Genomic DNA, 25,650 nt, shown 5'->3' on the forward strand with positions numbered 1-25,650 from the left:
TTTAAACAATGCCCAATTGGCACTAAGGGGCCTAAAGTGTGCCAAGAAAATATCCCCCACACCATTACACCACCACCAGCAGCCTGCACATTGGTAACAAGGCATGATGGATCCATGTTCTCATTCTGTTTATGCCAAATTCTGACTCTACCATCTGAATGTCTCAACAGAAATGGAGACTCATCAGACCAGGCAACATTCTTCCAGTCTTCAACTGTCCAATTTTGGTGAGCTTGTGCAAATTGTAGCCTCTTTTTCCTATTTGTAGTGGAGATGAGTGGTACCTGGTGGGGTCTTCTGCTGTTGTAGCCCATCCGCCTCAAGGTTGTGCGTGTTGTGGCTTCACAAATGCTTTGCTGCATACCTCGGTTGTAACGAGTGGTTATTTCAGTCAAAGTTGCTCTTCTATCAGCTTGAATCAGTCGGCCCATTCTCCTCTGACCTCTAGCATCAACAAGGCATTTTTGCCCACAGGACTGCCGCATACTGGATGTTTTTCCCTTTTCACACCATTATTTGTAAACCCTAGAAATGGTTGTGCGTGAAAATCCCAGTAACTGAGCAGATTGTGAAATACTCAGACCGGCCCGTCTGGCACCAACAATCATGCCACGCTCAAAATTGCTTAAATCACCTTTCTTTCCCATTCTGACATTCAGTTTGGAGTTCAGGAGATTGTCTTGACCAGGACCACACCCCTAAATGCATTGAAGCAACTGCCATGTGATTGGTTGATTAGATAATTGCATTAATGAGAAATTGAACAGGTGTTCCTAATAATCCTTTAGGTGAGTGTATATTGTAATGCAACAATTTTCAGTTCATATTTTTTTCAAGGCATGTTGCCTTCAGTCTTGACTTTAGTGCATGCTCATTTGGTTGAAGGTTGGGTGATTTACATAGCAATTTGAGAACATTCCACTTTTTGGACCTGGTTTCTTTAGCAGTATGTTTGGAATCATTGACCTCCTGCAAGGTGAAGTGCCATCCAATACATTTTGAGGTGCTTGGCTGTATATGAATAGACAAGGTTTCTGTACACTACTGCTGCTGTCAGTTACACCATCAATGAAGACAAGTGAGCTAGTTCCAGTGGCATACATGATGAAAACATTTCACTCCATCCACCATATTTCACATATAAATTGGTATGCCAGTTTCTTTTTTTTAATCTCTGCACTGGACTCATGCCATTACTCTGTCACATGTAAATATATGTCTGAAGAAAAAACTTTTTTCCCCCCGAACTTGGCAAACTGTTTTTTTAGGTCATCCATTTTTTGTGGCTAACTAGTGTTTTGCACCTTGCAGTCCAGCTTCTTTAATTTGGCTTGTGAATTCTTCTGGAAGTGGTAGAGGCTGACACATTCATGTCTACCTCTTGAAGACTGTTTTAGCTTCAGTATGGTGCGTGAGCGTTCCTTACACACACTGTAGGGGTTCTCCTTAGAGCGTGTTTACACTAGAGTCGTTTTGTTTAGATGAACGAGACATAGAGATACATATTTTATTATGTAAACAAGTTAAATTGTCATTTGTTGCATGCCACCTTGCTAGGGAACGTGGAAACATTATCAGACAGATACTTCCCATGGTTACCGATGTCTCACTCAGTGAGTATTGGACTGGAATGAGCAGTGATGTAGGAAGTCTGCTTCTGTATGTTCTTCCAGCTCCATAAACTGACCTAACCATTGTTTTTTGTCTTTCTTCTTGTTGTACTAAACAGTTAATTTTGGCATGCCTAATATTTTGATCAATTTATTCAGATTTTTCTGCATCATGATGTCCAGCCCTTCTGGCATTGAATTGGTCCTGGAGTTGTCAGACACCAGCACTCATGCAAAGCTTAGATACAAGGCTACACATTTACCACTGTCTTGTGGACTAATGATGTAAACTAACAAAAAACAGCTGTAAAGCCAAATATCCAAATGCTTTTGGTACCCTTAAATGGGGGGTCTATGTATGTATTTACAGTATGTGTGTGTGTGTTTTTGTAAGTATGTGTATATAATACCAGCGCTATATAAATGTTAGGTGTTTCTTCATATATTTGAAATGTCTGTTCTTCGTATGCTAAATTCTCTTTATTCCATTTATCTGATAAATGACTAAAACATTCATATTGTTTGTTTCCTTAAACTGAACAAAAATATAAACGCAACAAATACATTGTTGGTCCCCGGAAATGTTCCGTATGCACAAACATTTCTCTCAAATCTCTTCCACAAACTTGTCTTCTTCCCTTTCGTGAACATTTCTCCCTTGACCAGTTATTCCATCTGTTTGACAGATGTGGCATATCAAGAAGCATAACAGCATGAACATCAAACAGGTGCACTTTGTGCTGGCAAAAATAAAATATCTCTATTATATGTGTAGGTCAATCACACAATGCAATGCCCTAGATTGAGTTTGAAATTGACATGCTGACTAAAGGAAATTATCTTCAATGACTTGCATGTTAATTCCTCTTCCGTAGCCTACCTCAAACATTGTTTTAGAGTATTTGGCAGTACAACCAACCGGCCGTACAACTACCACAGACCATGTGTAACCACGCCAGCCCAGGATCTCCACATCTGGCTTCGTCTAAGACCAGCCACCTGGACAGCTGGTGAAACTGCTTTCTGTGACCAACAGATTGATATCTATTTTTCCAGTTATGTGATATCCAGATATTATTCAAAGCCTAATGACTTGAATTTCAGTTGACAGATTTTCTTTAATATTAACTTTCTATCAAGATCTTTTTTTGCATAATTGCATCTGTTTTTTCTTAGTGTAGTTCTTTAAAGATCGACAAAACAAATGTGCATGTTTTTCAGAGAATAAAACTTGGATAAGGTATAAGGTAAGGTTTAAGGAATAAGGTTTAAGGCTAGGATTTAAAGTAAGAACTGGGTATTATGATTTTTCTACCCTATTCGCAATGCAAGCTCAGACTTGTAACTCATTGAAATATAGTGACATACATTTGTTCCAACACCTGTATACAATCCTGTCTTCTACATGAATAAAAAAGCCAATTTGTGTCTTTTTCAAGACAACCTGTGCGTGTGTGTGTGAGAGAGGGGTTTACTGTTGTGTGTGTTTGTCAGGTGTTTACTGTTGTGTGTGTTTGACTTGTTTGGTGTCGTGTGTGTGTGTGTATGTCAGAGAGGTCTTTACGCACATTAGGCCTACCTGTGTGATAAGAACCACTCCATGGAGTCTGGTGTCTGGCACTTATCAGAAAGCAGATTAGCAAAGCGATTTTGCATTGTCACAGTTTAGTTTGGCAGGCGTTGGTTCAGAGCACGATATTGTGTGTTCTACGGCTTACGCCTGAAAGAGAGTTTGTCAGGTGTGAGGGCTTTCTTCAACCCTGAACACTACTCAAACTGCTTGGATATCCATTTGAAGTATCCATTTCCTCAACTTTGATATCAAACTCACTGATACAAACACTGCTGCTGTTGACCCCTGCGTGACCTTCCATTGTGCTGGACGACCAGGAAATGACATTAGAAAAGACAATTGAACGCATACAATGTACTTCATTCTCTTGCTCATCTTTTCCCTGGTTTGGTGATTTTGTCGGGGCCTCTCTGGTCATGCACATCTTTGTTTGTGTGCGCATCTGTTTTCTTTGAGTTTGATGTTCTAGGCCTGTCTGGCAGTCATTCCGTTGAGTGGTTTTGTGTGGTGATTTGTTCCCTGGCTGATGGCAGGCAAAACCTCTATATTAAGTGGATCACCTCCCAGTGATCAAAGATTATCTACAGCTGGACCTGTCCCTCCGGAATGTTCTGAGTACTTTAGGAAACTAAAATAAAAATAATGACAAGAGTGTGGTTTATTCATTTGTGCTTTAAGCATGTAGACATGTTGACGACAGTTTTATTCTAACATCCTTTTTTTCATAGCGGTCTCTCAGTGTTTTCCCCCTTTGAGAAACATTCCTCAGCCATTAGCTACATTATATAGTTGAAAACGAGTGGCTCCAACACGTTTGTTTCCGGCTCGTGTGCCAGTGGTGGCAAGTTGCCCGGAGTCACACTTCAGTATGTGTGTGCTTGTGTCAGTCGGGGAGAGGTCAGAGCGTTGCGATAGGCATGGCAGATCAGAGCCCAGGTTTAGTGCAGGGCTAAATGAAACCGCCTGAGATGATTTGCATCACTGTGATGCTAAACTTGGTTGTGTATGTTTGTGCATATATGTTTGTTTTGAGGTGTGAGGTGTTACGGGGAGGGCTGTGAACCGGTTGTGCCGTAGGACACACTCCACACTCACACACAAAGAAATACCTCCTAGATGTATGTATAGAATGTCCTTTAGGATCAGGTGTCATCCCAGCATTCAGAACCTGCTTCCCTCGCCACACACACACAAATGGAACAAGTAGTTTAAATGGGCAGGCTATCTGATTGTAACTTATTAGAGGAGAACTTTATATTAAGACAAAGACTTGAGTTACCTGTGCTTAATATGCTGTGAATTAGAAACGGGACTGTTCTGCCTGGGGTGGTAGGTGGGCTGGGCTCCTGCTTCTAGTTAACTTGAACTGCTGCATCATGGGTTTTTATATGGCTCACTGCTCTTACAGCAAAGCTCTTACCTCTATATTTCAACACTTTCTGGTCAAATAATGCATCAAATGTCTAATATACAGAACAGTGTCTCACAAACGTGAGTACACCCCTCACATTTTTGCAAATATTTGATTAAATCTTTTCATGTGACAACACTGAAGAAATGACACTTTGCTGCAATGTGAGTTTACACCTTGTATAACAGTGTACATTTGCTGTCCCCTCAAAATAACTCGACACACAGCCATTAATATCTAAACCGCTGGCAAAAAAAAGTGAGTACACCCTTAAGTGTGAATGTCCAAATTGGGCCCAAAGTGTCAATATTTTGTGTGGCCACCATTATTTTCCAGCACTGCCTTAACCCTCTTGGGCATGGAGTTCACCAGAGCTTCACAGGTTGCCACTGGAGTCCTCTTCCACTCCTCCATGACAACATCACGGAGCTGGTGGATGTTAGAGACCTTGCGCTCCTCCACCTTCCGTTTGAGGATGCCCCACAGATGCTCAATAGGGTTTAGGTCTGGGACGACAGCCCTGCAGACCAATTTGATGCAGTGTGCGGCGTATGGTCTGAGCACTGACAGGCTGACCCCCCACCCCTTCAACCTCTGCAGCAATGCTGGCAGCACTCATACATCAATTTCCCAAAGACGACCTCTGGATATAGGCCGGGTGTCTCTGTAAAGCACTTTGTGACAACTGCTGTTGTAAAAAGGGCTTTATAAATAAATTTGATGATTGATTGATTGATTGATATGACGCTGAGCACGTGCACTCAACTTCTTTGGTCAACCATGGCAAGGCCTGTTCTGAGTCCTGTCCTGTTAAACCGCTGTATGGTATTGGCCACTGAGCTACAGCTCAGTTTCAGGGTCTTGGCAATCTTCTTATAGCCTGGGCCATCTTTATGTAGAGCAACAATTATTTTTTCAGATCCTCAGAGAGTTCTTTGCCATGAGGTGCCATGTTGAACTTCCAATGACCAGTATGAGGGAGTGTGAGAGCAATAACACCAAATGAAACACATCTGCTCCCCATTCACACCTAAGACCTTGTAACACTAACGAGTCACATGACACCGGGGAGGGAAAATGGCTAATTGGGACCAATTTGGACAATTTCACTTAGGGGTGTACTCTCTTTTTTTGCTAGCGGTTTAGACATGAATGTGTGTGTTGAGTTATTTTGAGGGGACAGCAAATTTACACTGTTATACAAGCTGTACACTCACTACATTACATTGTAGCAAAGTGTCATTTCTTCAGTGTTGTCACCTGCAAAAATGTGAGGGGTGTACTCACTTTTGTGAGATACTGTAAATATACATATATCTATATATACATACATATTTTTACAACCTTGTTTCCAAAAAGTTAGGAAGCTGTGTAAAATGTAAAGAAAAACTGAATGCAATGATGTGCAAATTATTTCAACCCTATATTCAATAGACAATATTTCCATAGTTCCATATCAGATGTTGAAATTGAGAAATGTTATTGTTTCTTGGAAAATGTATGCCCACTTTAAATTTGGTGCCAGCAACACATTTCATAAAAGCTGGGACAGAGGCACGAAAAGACTGGAAATGTTGTGTGATGCTAAACAACCAAAGCTGGTAGAATATCATACAACTAATTTAGATCTATTAGCAACAGGTCAGTAAAATGATTGGGTATTAAAAGATCATTACTGAGAGGATGGGCCGGTCAGATGAGAGAATGGGTAAGGGTTCAGCACTCTGTGAAGGACCGCACAGGCAAATAGTGCCACAATTCAAGAATAATGTATCACAACATAATATTGCTAAGTGTTTGGGGATCTCATCATCTACGGTACATAATACCATTTAAAGATTCAGAGAATCCAAAGGGACAAGGGCGAAAACCAGTATTGGATGGCTGTGACCTTCAGGCCCTCAGACAGCACTGCATTAAAAGCAGACACGATTCTGTAGTGGACATAACCGCATGGCCACAGTACATTGCTGTTTCCAGAAATGCAAGTTATGAATTGTGACATACATAAACAATGTCCAGAAATGCCAGTGCCTTCTCTGGTCCCAAGCTCATTTTAGATGGACTGTGGCAAAGTGGAAAATTGTCCTAACTAATCAAAATTTGCCCTCTGGACTAAAGAGGAGAGGGACCATGCGGCTTATCAGCGCGCAGTGCAAAAGCTAGCATCGGTGATAGTATGGGGGTGCATTAGTGCACATGGCATGGGTGACTTCTGTGAAGGCACCATTAATGCTGAACAATATATACAGGTTTTGGAGCAACATATGCTGCCATCCAGACAACATATTTTTCAGGGAAGGCCTTGCTTATTTCAGCAGGACAATGCCAAACCACATTCTGCATGTATTGCAACAGCATGGCTCTATAGTAAAAGAGTCTGGGTGCTAAACTGGCCTGCCTGCAATCAGACTTGTCCCCTATTGAAAACATTTGGGTGCTTTATGAAATGACAAATACAGTTGAAATCCTATGTCAAGCAAGAAATGAAAACATTTTCCCTTTCAAAACTACAGCAATTGGTCATCCCAAACGCTTACTGAGTGTTATTAAAAGAAGATGTGATGTAAACAGGCCCCTGTCCCAACTTTTATGGCCTGTGTAGCTGGCATCATGTATTTTTCCAAAAACAAAAAAGTTTCAACATTTGATATGTTGTCTTTGTACTATGTAGGGATAAATGAGTATCACATCATTGCATCCTGTTTTTATTTGCATTCTATGCAACGTCCAAACTTCTTTGTAAACGGGGTGGCAAAAGAGAAAAAGTAACTATTTTCAGTGTCGCTCCTTGCCCTCAACTGCATTTCCTTCATTAATCCCATAACATCAACCCATCTCACTCTTTACTTTTTCTCATCACTGCCACCTGTCCTGTCTCCATATACACACAGCCATTGGCTGCCTATCATTGGAGTAGACAGTGGCCAATGCAGTGCTGGCATTTTGGTTCAGGGGTGGGGCATGCAAAATAGTTGAGTTCCCTATCATAGAGCTAGCCACAACCTCACTGTCTGGAGTGTCAACGTGCTGCTAGAAGGAAAGTCACTTAGTGCATGAGCAGGAGACAGAGAGAGACGTGCAGGAACCCAGACATAGACTGACAGTGGGACATAGAGAGAGGAAGACTGTTTCTGTAGTTAAAGAGTCTGTTGAAGAGATTAACTGATTGGCAGAGACAGAGAGAGAGACAGTTATAGGGAGACGTAGACAAACTACAGAGGGAGGGGAAACTGATAGGGGTATTTTTCTACTGAGCAGGTTTTTTCCTCAGAGTATGGTGGCAAAGAGCACATGGATTTAGTAGAGCTGTATCTCCCTGAGTGTTTCACCTATCACTCTCACGCAGAGTAAGTACTTTGGCTTTTCTGACCTCTGTTCTGTAAACTGTCTGTGGAGCATTAAGATAACAAAATAGTGCAGTTACGTTCTTGGTAAGCCTCAGACAATTATGTGTATGAACCGTTACTTGCCGTTTCATTCTCCAAAAACCTTAGTTTGTGATTTAATATGTAACTTGGTGTGATGCCGTTCATGTCAACCACAAGCACATCTGTGTCAAACTATAGTTGTTTAGGGAAGAAGTGTGCCTCTTCAATCTTCAAACCGATAAAGGGAGCGTTTCTGAATGGGAGAATGAAAGCAGGATCATGCCCACCCGCTGGCTGAGTGGAGGGAGGTGGACTGAGAGGGGAAATAAGAGGCCAGGTGGACAGGTAGAGAAAGTGAAAAATACGATTATGATGTAGAGAGTCGCGGTGACAAAGGCACAGATTCATGTGTGCTCGGCAGTGAGAACCGAGGACCAGTCAGAGTCCTTGAACAGAACCCTCTTCAGCCGGGCTCTCCCAGTATCTAGAGCGTTATCCTCCGTTTGGCTTCAAACCTAGTTACAACTGAACTGATCTTATCAGCCAGCTAGCTATTAGAATCAGGTGTGCTAGATTAGGATTGAGTGAAAGCCTTCAGGACAGTAGATTTCCAGACATATTAATTCCAGTAGTAGGCCAGTATAGACTTTTACTTTGAGTCGTCTGGCTGCTTTATATTTCAAATGACCTACTCAGTCTGAATAATTCAACATATGCCTTTACATGTGGAATGTAATGCAACTGTCCAAATGGAATATTGTATTAACGTCGTATTGAATGAACTGTTCAACATTCTGAAGGGAATTTACCAGTGTCGTTTTGGTATGACTTCACACTCTGTTGTTTTTGTATGACTTTACACTTTGTTATTTTTGTCTGACTTTAGTATCTTGTTACGCCAATTGAAAACAACCTCCTGTTACAGTATATTATTACAGTTGTTATGATGAAAGCCAGTGTGGAGGGTTTCAGGGTGGTTCACAGAAGGAGTGTGACTGACTGACTGACAGAGGGACAGTGGAGGCTGCAGATTTTGTGGGAGGGTGGCATATTGTTATATTTTGTGTAACTATGTTGTTAATAGTGTAATTAGAGCAAGTGTAACACAAGGGTAACGTGTTATTTCAAGGGTCATTGTTATTCTTTTATAGCCTGGTAACAAGTATTTAACTGTAAAAACTACAGTTACACAATAATAACTACATCTTATTAGTGGTGATTGTGGTCTGTAGTTACAGACTTGCAGTAAATAAATGTTGTTACCGTGCTTGTTACGAATTGGTCGGTTTCTACAGTATTCACCAACTTAGTTGTCTTTGTTTTTAAATTACAGTCGATAAACCCACCACCGTGACAAAAGCTGTGGTCCCTTGTGGGTAGTTGGGGGTCTGAGAGATTATGCCCTATGCCCTGTAGGCTCAAATTACTTACCCGGAAACTTGCACTGTTCAGAATACATCTCCAGTCAATGTTGTTGTTAGCACTGGTCCCCAAAATTAAGTGGACCGTCTGGGTTAACTTGGAGAACCTCACAAAATTGTATCGGTCGGTCAAACTCACTGATTGGGTCTAATACAAGTGCCATTTCAGATGAGGAATTTAAAGCTTAGGTCATGTAACATTTGCTTCCTTATAATGTCATTAGTAATTGCTAAACAGGATTTAGCTTGTTAAAATGAAGTGTTATCTTGAGGACCCATCCGGATTACCTGGCCCTCGTTTTTCGGTTCTACTCTCTTTTCTTTTCGTAGCAGCCTGAGCCCTGTCACATGACGTCAATATCAACAAATTATGGACACGTTCAAGGTCGTCCTTGTTTCCACGATGCAACATGAAAACGTATTTCCTAGGAAGAATAAATAATTGCAACAATATATCCCATCCAAAAGGGAGGATATTCCTCAAACGGGTAACTTTTGCAGGTTACGCAATGTAATGATAGTTTCATGTCATTGAAAGTGTGTTTCTAAAACATTATTGAACCATGTTAGGCATATAATTTGATTAGCCCAAATGTCATCTTACAGTTTTAACCACAAAATGTTGGATGCTCCAATACAATGTGAAATTATTTAACTATTGTTTCATGGGAACCTTTTGTGCCCATGAGCTCCTATGAATTTGAAATGAAAGGTTGTTTTGAGCTTGCACATCTCATTCCAGACCGCTTTATATCTGGGTCAAAAAGTGTCCAGTTTTCATTTGGCTGACACTCATTACTTGGTTTGTGCTGGCTGAAATATGGTATGTTGAAATGCCACAGTTTTAACAACAAGTTATTGTTACATATCTCTTACACTGTAAGATACCAATTGAATTGCATTTTTGGAAGCGTTTCAAAAGGAGGGCTACATTTTGATTATACGTAATGTACTTTCCAGGTGCACATTATTTGTTTGTGTTTTTCAAGATACACATCATTTTATCTATTTAAATTCTGTGCTAGCTATGACGTTGTTATCTGTGAGGTTTACCTACCATTCTGTTTTCGTAAGCTCTCTTAACCCAGATGGTTAGTGTTAGCAAATGCTGAACAGGGAGCTAGATCTCTAACCCTGCCCAGTATATCCCTACTCAGCCATTCATTCTAACCCACCCTATATATATGTGTATGGAGAAAAATATTTTATACATACTTTTTATTCTCAGTATGGACTTTGAAATCAATAGGCCCAAACTAATTTTAGTCACATTAGGAAGTTCTCTAACTCTCTGTTTCTTTTCCTTTGTCTGTGTGTATATAAGTGTAAGTGTGTAAATATATGTGTACACAACACTGTCTGCTCGTATCCAAAACAACTGTAATTGTACCTTGAAAACAAAGGGGAAAATTCAGCGTGAAACGACTGGTGGTCAGACAGAGAGAAAGAGGGGGACAAACATGGAAGCAGACTGAGAGAATGTGGAAAACACAGAGGAAGAGAAAGAAGGAGATCTATTGCTGGGCCATTAAAATAGGCTGTGAAGAAAGAAAGGAGGGGAGGCAACACTCACCCTCAAATGAGAATCACAAGGCAGACAATGTCTGAGCAGACGAGAGGGCCCGATGAACACACACACACACACACACACACACACACACACACACACGCTTCTTTTTTAGGACCCAGAATCGAGTATCATGAAAAACTATTTTCCTCTAAAACTAATCCTAACCTTTACCCAACCCAAAAATTCACCTCAAAACCCAAATTCTAACTCTTCATCTAAATGTACCTTAACCCTCATTCAAGCCTAAAAAAGTTAATTTAGCATTTGAAAACCAACCAAATGTCCTCACTTCTCCATGATTATACTTAGTTTATTAAACTTGTGGGGACCACACACACGCCAGACTCTTGTTTCATCCTATTTAGCCCCAGAGTGGCTACTGCAGTGGCAGGGTTTTGACAAGCTGTGAAGAGGAACTGTGGTTTATAGATCTGTCAGGATAGGTGCCACACCATGTCTTACCATTCCACTCTAATGCTTTTGCATGATGAGAGAAGGATCTACTGCCTCTACGTAATTGGAGAATCTGCCTCCATTCAGGTCTATGGGGAGCTGACACAGCAATCTCTGCCTGTGTGATGGATAGCTTATGAGAGAACAAACTGGTCTCTTCACACTCCCGTGTCCTCTACCAGCTGCTGGACCACTCGGGAATGGACAATATATCTCTCTTTTTCAATACTAAAATAGAATAAGCTAAAATAGAATAAGATTTGAATGACAAAGGCATATCTCCCGATCTTTCCTTCAATTCACAGCATAAGTATTTTTCTCTTTCAATATCTGTCTCATTGTTGAACTGAAAAGGGCGACAGAGCGTGGTCATGATTGTTTCTGGCGATCTTTAGGTCGGCCAGATAGTTTCCCTACCAAATGAGTGGTGGTCATGACTGTGTGGATTTACATGGCAGGAAAAGAGCTTGGGTTCCACTGCACAAGTGGGGGGGGCGGGGGAGTGAGGTTGGGAGCGTGTGAGTGAATGTTTTACGATGACGCACGGCCACGTTTTGAAAAAGTGTCAGAGTGTTTGACCAGTGTGTGACGGGGGCTGCCGTGTACAGTATGTGCACCACATGGCCCCGCATTTAAGTGTGTCTGGGTGCGTGTAGGAGCCATGTGGCTGAAAATACGTAGCTCACGCTGAAAGAAAAAGGCCACCTTAAACAATCGAATAATCAAACAAAGCTTGGTTGATGGGACGTGTAAGTTACGTCAAGAGTCAGTCCCATGCTTTCCTGGTCACCTCTGTTTGCTGAGGAGTGGCCCAAAAATGGAATTTAAACAAATGTGTTAACGTTTGTTTACTCAACAGACACATCGTGAAACGTGTTGATAGAGACGATAAATCCATGTTTGCTGTTGGAAGGTAAGACCACATGCTTGAATGTCGAGCAAAATCACCATGGAGGGTTGCTTTATAGTTGTACGTTTAATCGACAAAGCTGGTTTGAACTGAGCTGAATTTCAACGAGCTTGTTGAGGAACATTAACGTAATAATAGTAATTTAGCAGATGCCTGTTATCAGAAGTGACATACATTTGTGAGTGCATACATTTGCACTCATTTAAAGCCACTGCTGAGATGTCAGTTTCAGTTCGTGTGAGGAAGTCTTCAATTGTCCTTACCCAGGCAGTCGTTTCTATACCAGCTTCAACCACACTGTATTTTAACAAGGAGAAAAGGCTTTATGACATACATTCAGTGGCCAGTTCACAAGGCACCCTCATCTAGTATTGGGTCTTAGCCTCCAGAACACAGATTCTTCAGGGTGTCGGAAACGTTCCCCAGGGATGCTAGTCCTTGCTGAAGCGATGACTTCACACAGTCGCTGCAGATTGGACGGCAGTACATTCTTGCTACAAATAACCCGTTCCATCTCATCTCAACGATGCTGTATTTGGTTGAGGTCTGAGAGCTGCGGCCCACTTAAGTAGACTAAACCAGGATTGGTCAGACAGGGTGATGTTTGCCCATCTTATCTGGTGAAACCCGGTGTGGTTGTCTGCTGCGGAAGCCCATCTGCGACAAGGTCCGACAGGTGGTCAGTTGAGACGCTTTGAGATTTGGTCTTCTACACCACTGTTGTACCGCACCATTTGAAGCTTGTTTGTGGCCTTTTTGTGGCCTTAGCTGCCGTGATTCTTACCGTTCTCCTTCCACCTCTTAAAAGCAGTTCTAGCCCAGACAACGGCCGCTGACTGGATGGTTATTGTTTGTCTCACCCCACTTTTCTCTGATTAACCCCAGACATTAGTGCAAGAAAAACATCCGGAGATACTGGAGATACCATCGTATAGTAACTGATTGCCACATTGCCCCTCTGCCTGCTTTATTTAGCAAGACTTGGCCATGGTACTCACTGTCTTTGAGAGCAAGCCTTTTTCACAAATAGGGTCGTGTGCCAAGTTTATGTAATGTATTGCCATAAAGAGTGTAGTTTTACACTGGGAATTCCCTCAATCTAAAACTCATGGTTAAGTGAGCATGCAATTCAACATGACATGTTTGTTCAGATATACAGTATGACCTAATCAAAATCTCACTACCCTAATTTCAAGGGGTGCTTTTCAATTGTACACTGTAGATATTTTCCCATAAGTCTACCCAGCTCTTACACTAATGCCTACTTTGCTCTTATTTCTCTCATGGGCAGTTTCATTTGTACAGGAATGTTCACAATGAACACATGCCTCGCAGTTTGAATATGTACAATACTAGCAAAACAACACGCTACGTTTCCCAGAATGATTATCTCTACAGCTGAGCCTGACAGAGCTAGTATGTTTGCTTGACTTTGTATAACAGAGCGCCACGGGTAATATCTACTACAGCTTACCTTCCCTGAGAGGTCTGGAAGAATACACTTCTGGTCCAGGATCTTTGTTTTCATTTCCATATGTTTGCCTACGCAATCTCCTGTTGTCATAACAAGTTGGTGTAATAGACCTCATCTTTACATATGTGGGAAACAGCAAACGGCTGTGTGGGTTAGAGCGTGGAGAGGGACAGATAGAGAGGTGAGGTTTTCTGTCCCTAGAAAAACATAATCAATAGGGGAGCCTTTCCACTTCTGTGGTCTGTAGCACAGCTTTAGTGGCTTAAATGTAGTTCACTTTATATAACTGCAGAATGATTTAAAATGTTTAGATAATATTGGTAGATAATGTTGGTAATCTTAATTACCTTTTATAGTCTAAAGTGTTCCCTTGCGCAATATGCCTGCCTGGGGTAGCCTCTGTGTTCCTGCCTCTCAGCTGTTTCTTTCAGACCTGTGGAACCCTCAGGACAAGCTAGACTAAAAGCTTGTTGGGTAGTTATTTAAAGTGTTTTCTTTACCGAGAACCTAAAGGAGAGATGCAAGCTTGCTTTTTTCTTTGCTGAATGTACAGCCCATAAAAAAGTCTATACCATCCATCTAAATAACAGCAGGAATTTGAAATGAAACGGCACAATTGGGGGTGATTAGATTGGTGGGTGACAACCTAGACTAGGATAATAGTTATCATCAGTGATCCTACCTAGACTATAACACCAGGATAATAGTTATCATTAGTGATCCTACCTAGACCACATCACCAGGATAATAGTTATCATCAGTGATCCTACCTAGACTACAACACCAGGATAATAGTTATCATCAGTGATCCTACCTAGACTACAACACCAGGATAATAGTTATCATTAGTGATCCTACCTAGACTACAACCCCAGGATAATAGTTATCATCAGTGATCCTACCTAGACTACATCACCAGGATAATAGTTGTGCATATTAGTATTGTGGGACTTTGGCACAGAATTCTTTTAATCAAAAATGGGTTGTAGGGGCTCTTCATGCCAGCAAAACCATTAGCGAAAATATGGATTTGAAAGGGGAGAAAACTGCATAATTTTGAAATAACGCTGTTAATTATTCATTCTTTTAATATTTAATCAGAATAAAATTACTGTCCCCCTTTGGGATAAAATGCCCCTAGTGGATCCTTGTCTGTTGCCAGCTATTTTCTTCCTGTGATAGAGAGACATAGAGAAGACATGAAGGTTGAAGGAAATGAAGGGGCTGGACAATTCTTGGCTCTTAGTCTGTGCGGGCCAGATTTGGGCCGGCATAAAGGCAAAATGTCTTGACTGACAAAATCCAAGCCACTGTGCTGCCCCGTTCATCTTAGATGAATTCACCTGTCTTAATCTTTCCTTCTGTCAGATTCCTGGGCAGGATGTCGGTGAGGGGCTTGGACACCCCCTGCCCTTCCTCCATAAAGCGGGAACCTTCCAGTCCCAGCCCTAGCTCGCAGGGTGACAGCCCAGCCCAACCCAGCCCTGAGGGCTCTTCCTCGGACACCAACTCCAGCTTTGGTCCCCTGGGAAAGAGCCACAACCGAAACAATGGCCTGGACTCACCAGGACTCTATACGCACACAGCAGAAGTAATGGGGAACAGTGCCACAGCCAACAGGTGAGCGTCCTGGTGTTTCTTTCTATCTGGGTACTCTATGAGAACGCAGGGGTTTATGCTTGATTGTGTGCATGTGTGTGAGCGTGTGTGTGAGCGTGTGTGTGAGCGTGTCTGTGAGCGTGTGTGTGAGCGTATGTGTGAGCGTGTCTGTGTACTGTGTGTGTTTAACCCCTTCTTTCTGTCGTCACCCTCTTCCTCCAGGCGGTTCGGCAGTGAAGATGGCCAGGTGAAGTGTGAATTCATGTTGGACTCGGTGGCCAAGAGGCTGTGTCTGGTGTGTGGAGACGTGGCGTCTGGGTACCACTATGGCGTGGCCTCCTGTGAGGCCTGCAAGGCCTTCTTCAAGAGGACCATCCAGGGTAAAGTCCCCGCTCACGTTCCCTCGGCTTTCAGTACACCACACACTTAACTGATAGGGCTTTGTGCAGACAAACCTGTAGTTGACTGGTAACGTTAAAGCTCCTGTTATGCTATCAACAATTGTTCAAACTTAAGAATGAAGGCTTACAGAGTCCCTCAAAGGCTGCATGCGTGCATGCGTGCATGTGTGCGTACGTGTGTGTGTGTGTGTGATCGATATTTTTGTAGCATGTTGTAGGTGTTCTAATGTGATTCTCTGTGACTAGGCCAGCTATGGGATCATGGTCCACTTAGGGAAAGAACAGCTTTAAGCTACTTTAAGTGGGTTTCGCACGCATGGGCAAGCCCAGGGTCAAAGTTCATACCTAGACGGCTTTAAGATCAAACAATTATAGTAGGTCTGATGATCTTATATCTGTTCAGCCTCTTGTTGGTTTTCAAGTGGTGGAATGAAAAGTTTGGATGTGATAGACAGAATATATTCACCTTTTGTTGACTGTCTTTCTGTATTTCTCTCGTCACTCCTCCCTTCTTGCATTTTCTCTGTCTCTTTCCATCTTTCAATCTAATTCTCTCATTCCATTCCCCACACAGGGAACATTGAGTACAGCTGCCCGGCCTCCAGTGAGTGTGAGATCACCAAGCGGAGGAGGAAGTCCTGCCAAGCCTGTCGCTTCACAAAGTGTCTCAACGTGGGCATGATGAGAGAAGGTGAGGAAGGAGCTTCTCTACTGAACGCTCCGGATATTGGTCTTCTGACCAATCAGATTAGCTTTGAATGAGACCTGACGTGAAGGGATTTTGTTCTTTGCGCAAAAGACTAATTAGAACAATGATCAGAATCAGAGTCTGTCTGAGAAAGTGCAGCAAAAATATGTGTACCATTGTAAGTATTGTGTCTGGTATTACTGACTGCTGTGAGATGTATCATATCATCCTGTTAAACAATTCCAGATCCTTAGACTGTGTGTTCTGTTCTGTTTTTGTTTCCACTAATTGCTCAGCTTCTGATGAATCAAATCAGCTCTTGAGAGCTGATAAGTTTAAAGACCAATCACTGAAAAAACTATCACAAATGGCCTTGTTGTATAAGTGAAGCCTTACTTACTCCTACTGTTCTTCCTTTCATGTGTTCTATTAGTACAAACCAAGCCCAATATCTATATTAGGTACTAGTGCTTACTTTACCTTGGAGATAGACAATGTCTTCCTGCCAGAGTCTGTATGTGTCAGTCATTCTCTTATAAGACCCTACTGGTTACTGTGCTCCTCCTTCACAGTGTCCTGACTCATTAGTCACACGCACACAATGGAAATAGATTTTCCAGACATATCTTACATTATAGATGTGTGGCACCTAAACACTGAGAGTTTGCCAGTGTCTGGGGCCGAGCCCCATTGTGGTCAGGACTGGAGCTGGTGGCTGGTGACATGTTGTTGGCCGCATATAGAAGTGACCCAAAAAGGCGAATAAAGTTTCGCTACATGAACCGCTTATTGAAGGGTGCGTGAGAGCAATCGACAGCTGTTCATCAAGTGGGTGGGGGGGGGGGGGGGGTGTAAATGGAGTTAACTGCCGGCGGCTCCCTCCCTTTTCAGCTCATCAGATTTAATAACCCGTCAACCGCAGTGACAAGGATCCTGCAGCTGTTTATCATCCCCCCGTGTTAGCATGTGTGTACCTGGTCATGTGTGTACCTGGTCATGTGTGTACCTGGTCATGTGTGTACCTGGTCATGTGTCTACCTGGTCATGTGTCTACCTGGTCATGTGTCTACCTGGTTGTGTTGTACCTGGTCATGTGTGTGTTTGAGAGTGTGTCTCCTTTTCTAATTAGCTCCTTTTAATAGGAGAGGGCATCTCCAAGGCCCAGCCAAGGCCCCTCCAGCCCTGCTTCCCTTCACTACACGTCCCCTCTCGTAAATTCCTCCAGATGCCTTGTGGGATTCCTGGACCTCCATGAAATGTGAACCGCCCCTCGTAACTCACATCATAACCCCTTGCTAGCGATTCTCGTAACGCGCCTCATCATGTCTCGTAACGCCCCTTTTCGTCTTGGAAGCTGCAGTAAAGCTAGAGACAGGCTGGTGTGACTTTTAACAGGGACACAGAGGTCCATGTCAACACAACACCCAGCTAGGGACCCTCCTTCTAGAACAGAGATGTGAATGTGAAACATCACTGAACACAGAATCAGTGCCCCCCCCCCCCACATTAGAAAAAAGACCACACACTATAGTTCTATAGGATTCTGTAGATAACTGTGGAAAGGTTTTAAGTACTGTAGAACACTATACTAGAAACTGTAGAAGCCATGATTGTGTAGTGCTTACTGTAGCATTTTGTAGTGAACGGTAGAGTACAATACTACAAATGTTAGTACAGTATCCCTCGACACTGAAGATTTCATAGTATTTCAAAAGAAAATGCTAACACACACTGGGTTGATGTTGTGATATAAATGTGTGTTTGGAAAACCCATTCCCCTGCTTCATATCCTCCATTGTGGCACCTATGACTGAAAGCCTTCATGCCAAGGATAGCTGATGTACTGGGTTTCCCTTAGGTAATTCACAATAGCAGCATGCCATAGAACCTGCCTTCCTTCCGTGTTTCCAACCTACCTACATAAATAGATACGGTACACAGAGTTTATTGACAATTTGCTGTTTTAGTGTTTGTGTTGTTAGTTTCCTTTAGGTGAAGACACCTACCTCTCCGATTGCAAATGTTTACAAAACACTACAGTAATTATCACAGTATATACATAATGCAGTGTACTACAGTAAATACTACAGTAATTACCATTACAATGTTTTTGTTAGTCCACTGTCCTATTATTTTATTGTTATTACTCTAATGTATATACTGGGATACACCCCAAAAGGTTGGTAGAGCTGCTAAATATAAGATAGTATAATGTAGACACTAAGAAAGAAAGTTGCACACTTTGTGTTTCATCTCCAAGTGATTTGTAAGGTAAAACACCTTTGCTCCAAAAACTATAGTGAATACTGCAGTATGTAAAAAATAGAAATTCTACCTTCACCTAGACAGCAGCCCGATGCCCATATTCTCCTTCTGATTAGTTGTTAAACAATCACAACAGATATTTTTTAGTGCAGATCCAATTGGTCATGAGACCAATAAAATTCTAGTGCTGAATTGGGTCGTCCATGTAAATGCAACCAAAGTATCCTGACTGTAGCTTTGTTCTTTAACACATCAATGCATGTAGTTAAACCCGGAAACCACAGGAAGCTCTCACCTGAGCGCTAATCCCACAGAAGACGTCGGGGTACACCGCCGAAATAGAATACGTTGAATTAAGTGAGTGCGGCTTGGCCTTATTAAATTCACAATAATAGCACCATTTCCTAGGTTATCTCTTTGAAGAGTGAGATATTTTGACTGCCTGTCATGACCCAGTGCCTTACTAACAAGCTTGCTGGAGCGCTAATAAGGAAGGGCATTCAGACATTAGGTCATTATCCTGGGCAGCCTTACATGGTTCCTCTGTCAGTGCCTTTGCTGCGACACACATTGTGTGGAGTCGGTGTTGATCAGTAGGATCCCTTGTCAGATTGAATTTCAAGGTTGCCAAATGTAAAAACTGTTTTAGAGGTGGGTAGACTTTTACTAGACTTTTACTATATGTGGAGGGTCTGTTTTCTTAGTTTCCATTGGATATGCATGCTGTTCGTCCCACTGGGTGTTTTTTTGGGATTGTTGGAATTCCTCTTTAAGAGGTTCAGGGGGACTTCAGATGGGGGGGGGGGCAGTGTTGGTGGGGCAGTGATCCAAAGCCCACCTCCTTATCAGAACCCTCAGATCAGGCCGACATGGAGGGATGAAGAGCGTAGAACGTGTGTGTGTGTGTGTGTGTACTGTTATCCTCTAGGGCTATTCTTGTCCGTGGTTGTCAGCACATTCCTCTCTGAAGAGTTACACTTAGCTCAGATGCATATGAGTAACTCTCCAAATATCCTTTCAAACACGAACACGCATGCACGCACAGACCAACACACACACACACACACAGCAAATCTCACCACCTCCATTGCCCTCTTGTCTTCACATAATCCATTGTGTGTGTCAACACAGTGAAATCCCTCCCCAGACATGTCCCTCATCACGCATCCAGACCTCAAACTGCAACGGCCAACGGCTGGACAAATCCAGACTGCAGTGGAAGGACTGACATCACTGAAGGTCATGGGGGCCAGGCTTAACCTCCCGTTCACCCCCTAATAACACCACCTCTTCTCAGGCTTCCTCTGCCTTTATATCCTTCCTCACCCATTAACCTTTATATCCTTCCTCACCCATTAACCTTTATATCCTTCCTCACCCCTTAACCTTTATATCCTTCCTCACCCATTAACCTTTATATCCTTCCTCACCCATTAACCTTTATATCCTTCCTCACCCATTAACCTTTATATCCTTCCTCACCCCTTAACCTTTATATCCTTCCTCACCCCTTAACCTTTATATCCTTCCTCACCCATTAACCTTTATATCCTTCCTCACCCATTAACCTTTATATCCTTCCTCACCCATTAACCTTTATATCCTTCCTCACCCATTAACCTTTATATCCTTCCTCACCCCTTAACCTTTATATCCTTCCTCACCCATTAACCTTTATATCCTTCCTCACCCATTAACCTTTATATCCTTCCTCACCCCTTAACCTTTATATCCTTCCTCACCCATTAACCTTTATATTCTTCCTCACCCATTAACCTTTATATCCTTCCTCACCCCTTAACCTTTATATCCTTCCTCACCCATTAACCTTTATATTCTTCCTCACCCATTAACCTTTATATCCTTCCTCACCCATTAACCTTTATATCCTTCCTCACCCATTAACCTTTATATCCTTCCTCACCCATTAACCTTTATATCCTTCCTCACCCATTAACCTTTATATCCTTCCTCACCCATTAACCTTTATATCCTTCCTCACCCCTTAACCTTTATATCCTTCCTCACCCATTAACCTTTATATCCTTCCTCACCCATTAACCTTTATATCCTTCCTCACCCATAAGCCTTAAAACCCTTCCTCACCCGTAAACAAGGCTGTGGTTCTTACTTCCTCTTATCTTACTTTTCCGTGTGTCTTGAGGTGGGGGTTCTAGATCCTAGCTGCAGCCATGACCATAACACCAAGCCTAAAATCCAAAAAACGGTTCTATTATAGTTGTGAGGAGTGATATAGTAAAACCAGTGTACCTGTGTGTGATATGAGTGTGATGTGAGTGTGAGCGAGTGAGTGAGTGAGTGTGAGTGAGTGTGAGTGAGTGTGAGTGAGTAAGTGAGTGTGTGTGAGTGTGTGTGAGTGTGAGTGAGTGAGTGTGAGTGAGTGTGTGTGAGTGAAAGGGGCCCCTCCGGCAGTGATTCATCAGCCCAAATCCAGCCACGTCACATGTCACTCCTTGCCCCACTACTCTTGCTGGTAGCTCCTCCTGTCTGAGAAGGTTTCCACTGGGCTTGTTAGGATGAACAGTTGTCACTGTGTGCGTGAGCGTTGTCGCGTATTAAGTTACAGCAGTGATGTTGCTATGCCAGCAATGTGTCCTCTGTCTGAGGCCTCTATTCAATTTATACTGCTGCCCGAAGACGCAGTAGAAACTTAAAGGTAATGTCCCGTTTGGCCGACATATTTATCAGGAATGCGGTCTCCACTAGCGCGTCAACACTTTCATTTTCAATCATGCTGTGATGCTGAACACCCACGACACCGATGGAACAGAGCGCTAGGGCTCCCTATGTCAAGACGTCACAGGGGTGACAGGTCAATCAAATAAAACTGGAGTGCTTTACCCTCCGCATTTAGATACGGACTAGTGTGCTATACGCGCATACTGCCATTCTGTGTTCCCATGTGAGTTGGAGGTTTTCAAGTGAAACTAGAAGTACTTAAATGTGTGTGTGTCAGGTGTGCGTCTGGACCGGGTTCGTGGAGGGAGACAGAAGTACAAGCGAAGGATAGACGCTGAGAACAGCTCCTACCTCAACCCTCAACACGGCCTGCCGCACAAGAGACCATGTGAGACGACAGACCACCCTTTTTTTGTCTTCATCTCGGTCATGACATGCTCATTAGCGGACTGAGGATACCAAACGTACTGTCTCTCTTTCCTGTCAGATCCCCTGGGTGGTTTGGTGGAGAATAAGGTGGTGTCTCTCCTGTTGGTGGCCGAACCGGAGAGTATCTTTGCCATGCCGGACCCCACGGTTCCTGACAGCGACATCAAAGCCCTGACCACACTCTGTGACCTCGCCGACCGTGAGCTGGTGGTGAACATTGGCTGGGCCAAACACATCCCAGGTAGAAGAACACGCTCGGACACACAAATACTTACTCAGATACATGGCTATACACGTGCACACAGATTTGTTTTTCTGTTTGTTATTGTGGGGACCAAAAAAACCTAACCTAAAATCGGTCACTATCTTAAACCTCAATAACCTAACTGTTATGCCTAAACCTAACCTAGCCCTACCATTAATCATTACCCATAATGCCTAAACCTAACCTAGCCCTACCATTAATCATAACCCATAATGCCTAAACCTAACCTAGCCCTACCATTAATCATAACCCATAATGCCTAAACCTGACCTAGCCCTACCATTAATCATAACCCATAATGCCTAAACCTAACCTAGCCCTACCATTAATCATAACCCATAATGCCTAAACCTAACCTAGCCCTACCATTAATCATAACCCATAATGCCTAAACATAACCTAGCCCTACCATTAATCATAACCCATAATGCCTAAACCTGACCTAGCCCTACCATTAATCATAACCCATAATGCCTAAACCTAACCTAGCCCTACCATTAATCATAACCCATAATGCCTAAACCTAACCTAGCCCTACCATTAATCATAACCCATAATGCCTTAACCTAACCTAGCCCTACCATTAATAATAACCCATAATGCCTAAACCTAACCTAGCCCTACCATTAATCAGAAGCCGTAATGCCTAAACCTAACCTAGCCCTACCATTAATAATAACCCATAATGCCTTAACCTAACCTAGCCCTACCATTAATAATAACCCATAATGCCTAAACCTAACCTAGCCCTACCATTAATCATAACCCATAATGCCTAAACCTAACCTAGCCCTACCATTAATCATAACCCATAATGCCTTAACCTAACCTAGCCCTACCATTAATAATAACCCATAATGCCTAAACCTAACCTAGCCCTACCATTAATAATAACCCATAATGCCTAAACCTAACCTAGCCCTACCATTAATCATAACCCATAATGCCTAAACCTAACCTAGCCCTACCATTAATCAGAAGCCGTAATGCCTAAACCATTAATGTAACCTGCATTCTAATCCTAATTGTATGTTTAAGTTAAGAATGCATTTTTTCCTACCGGGGACTGGATGAAAAAACACTTGTGGAGACTGATTTGTCAGGTTTGATTATCTTTGTGAGAACTTCTAGACCCGGATCATAAACACACAGCGACACTGACAGGGGTATGATCACACATACGTCAATAAGACTCTTATCAGCTCAGAGTAAAACTGTTGACCCCTGTGTTGGATTAAGTCTCAGGTCCAGACAGCAAAAACAGTTTACTTGTGTGTGTGTGTGTGTGTGCGTGCGTATGTGTGTGTCGGATTTGGGAGTTTTACTTACTCAACATGCAGATCTGCGGAAATAAATGTTATCGGTTGACACAATGGAGAGAGTTTATATTCCAACTCTCACTCAGTTGAAAACATTTAAAACAGTTAGGCTAAGGGTTGAGTTTAAGGTTAGGAAAGGGTTGAGGTTTGGTTTGCCTCCTAGTTAACCAATCAAATAGATTTTCAACTTTAGGGCAGATGAATGTAGTGTTTAGAGTAGTGTTCTTCTTGATGGAAGCATTGGAGCTAGGAGAAACGTTTGCATGTTAGCACAGCAGATTGGATACACTGGTTTAGGTCATAGTGTTGTACTGAATGTATACCTTGCTGTTCACATCAGTAGTCATTATGTCTGTCAAATCTGCTGGGAACATCTGATGTTTAAGAGCTGTGTGCAATGAGAGTTTAAGTGCTTCAGTGGAATGAGAGGAGATAAAATAGCAACACCTTCAGTTGTTGTTTCTACCTATTATTGAGACAATTACAAGCCTAAAATGTTTGTTCTGCCTGGTTTGATTTTGCCACAATTTCACTCCCTATCCTAAATCAGCTTTGGTATTTATTTTCAGTTCACCATTTCTGGGTGCCTCTCATGATGGGTGTATTCTAGAACCAACCTTTCCTGTTGTTTGACAACATTCCGGTATGTGACTTTAAAGAAGGTTAAGGTTGGGTTGACCAAGCATTTCTCTTTTTTTGTATTAGAGATTGTAACACCTATCAAGATCAAGCCATGGTTTAGTTAGTGTAGGAATCACAGGAAGAGGCCATCTCTCCCCATGCATTCAGATGGCATACTACTCTGTGGATATTATGCTTGACCTTGTGACATCTCCTCACACGAAAAACACAGTATTTCACGTTAATTCAAATAAGAATTTGTTTCTGGAACACTTATCATGTCATCTTGTGGATTCACCTGTAGTTTCAAACAATCCCATTGTTCTCCGTATGTGCACATGAGCAGACAAAACCATGTCATGGATACAACTGATCCGAGTGAAGTGGTAACGTATGTCAATACAGTTAACTCATGCCAAGAAAAGTATCAACACTGTATCGTCTTGCGCACTCTCTGTCTCGGCTTTGGAGAGGCCGTCGGGGTGAGCCATCTGTGTTAGCCCGGGCAAACAGGCCCCTCTCACGATTCTACCCTCGATTACCGACAGGCTCTGGTATCTAACTGGATGCTTTCCTGCCTCTGTTAACAGCAGATCCCTTTTAATTGGATGTTATATTTGTATTTCCTCTTGAATTGCCTTCCATCAAAAGTTATATCATTAGTTGGGGCATGCCAAATCTTTCAGAAATCAAATCACCATATCCCCAAATTCCAGGATTACCATATATACCGTCTATTTCCACCTCTTTCTTTTTTGTGAACTAAAAACACTGTAGCGCAACTGTATGGCAAACAGCTGTACTAAGGTTGTTAAATAACATTTCCACCCGGAAATATGGTAATATTCTGTTTTTGAGCTCAAAACCCGAATGCAGCTGTTTGAATCAACTTGGTTTTTTTTTCAGCGCAAGCTTTTTCTTTTCTCTCACTGAGATTACCGTTTCTTGGCTCCATCAGCAGTTAATGTCTTGTTCGCACCCAAAACATCTCTAGGGAAACACCTGTGTTTATGTTGACGCTTGTACAGTAATGCTTACACAACAAGCTGCATAAGCAGGTGTGTGTGTGTGATGTGGGGACGTGTGGGGACCTGAAGTCCCCTCAAAGATGGTAAAACCTGAAAAATCGCAGTGTTTTTTTTGACAGGTCCCCACTAAGGAAGAGGTGATTTCCGGCTTAGGGTTTAGGTTTAGGGGAAAATGTGCAATTGAGCCTAGGTTTCGGATTAGAGCTAGGTCTAGGTTACACTCAGACTTAAAGGTTAGATTATTGAGGTTGAGGTTAGGTTAATGTTTCAGAAATATGGATTTACATGAGGTTAGGAAAACGTGTTTGTGTGTGTGTCTGAGACTTTCGTGTTCAGCGCTTTTCATTGTTCTCAAATAAAGGAGGAAGAGCAACAAAGCGTTCTCCTCCTGGCTCCCTCAGAACTCTCCTCTCTGCTTGTCACCAGTGTTTACTGTCAGAGGGAGAGTCAAACACAGTCAGTCAGATGGGGGTGTGTATTTGTAGCCCTTTGCCAGTGGAGCATTTGTCTGTCTGGGTGAGGCACCAGAGACCCACCTGAGG

At 42.5% G+C, this 25,650-nt stretch overlaps 1 protein-coding gene across 4 annotated transcripts in view; it reads left to right on the plus strand.

Moving 5' to 3' along the window:
• LOC105017617 (estrogen-related receptor gamma-like) overlaps positions 1-25,650 on the plus strand; it is a 37,197-nt gene that overhangs the window by 6,523 nt on the left and 5,024 nt on the right. Inside the window, exons 1-7 of one of the 4 annotated variants that reach the window (XM_020056443.3) lie at positions 11,963-12,158; positions 12,269-12,322; positions 15,162-15,413; positions 15,615-15,772; positions 16,368-16,484; positions 21,724-21,834; positions 21,934-22,116. In XM_020056443.3, the coding sequence (XP_019912002.1) occupies positions 12,306-12,322; positions 15,162-15,413; positions 15,615-15,772; positions 16,368-16,484; positions 21,724-21,834; positions 21,934-22,116 (838 nt within the window). In that variant the 5' untranslated portion in view covers positions 11,963-12,158; positions 12,269-12,305. Of the gene's footprint in view, positions 1-7,612; positions 7,945-11,962; positions 12,323-15,161; positions 15,414-15,614; positions 15,773-16,367; positions 16,485-21,723; positions 21,835-21,933; positions 22,117-25,650 lie in introns of those variants that run through there. The other 3 variants (XM_010882331.3, XM_020056442.3, XM_013138672.3) reach the window with 3 other exon arrangements.

This window comes from Esox lucius, chromosome 18 (assembly GCF_011004845.1).
Source record: "Esox lucius isolate fEsoLuc1 chromosome 18, fEsoLuc1.pri, whole genome shotgun sequence".
Classification (NCBI taxonomy): domain Eukaryota; kingdom Metazoa; phylum Chordata; class Actinopteri; order Esociformes; family Esocidae; genus Esox; species Esox lucius.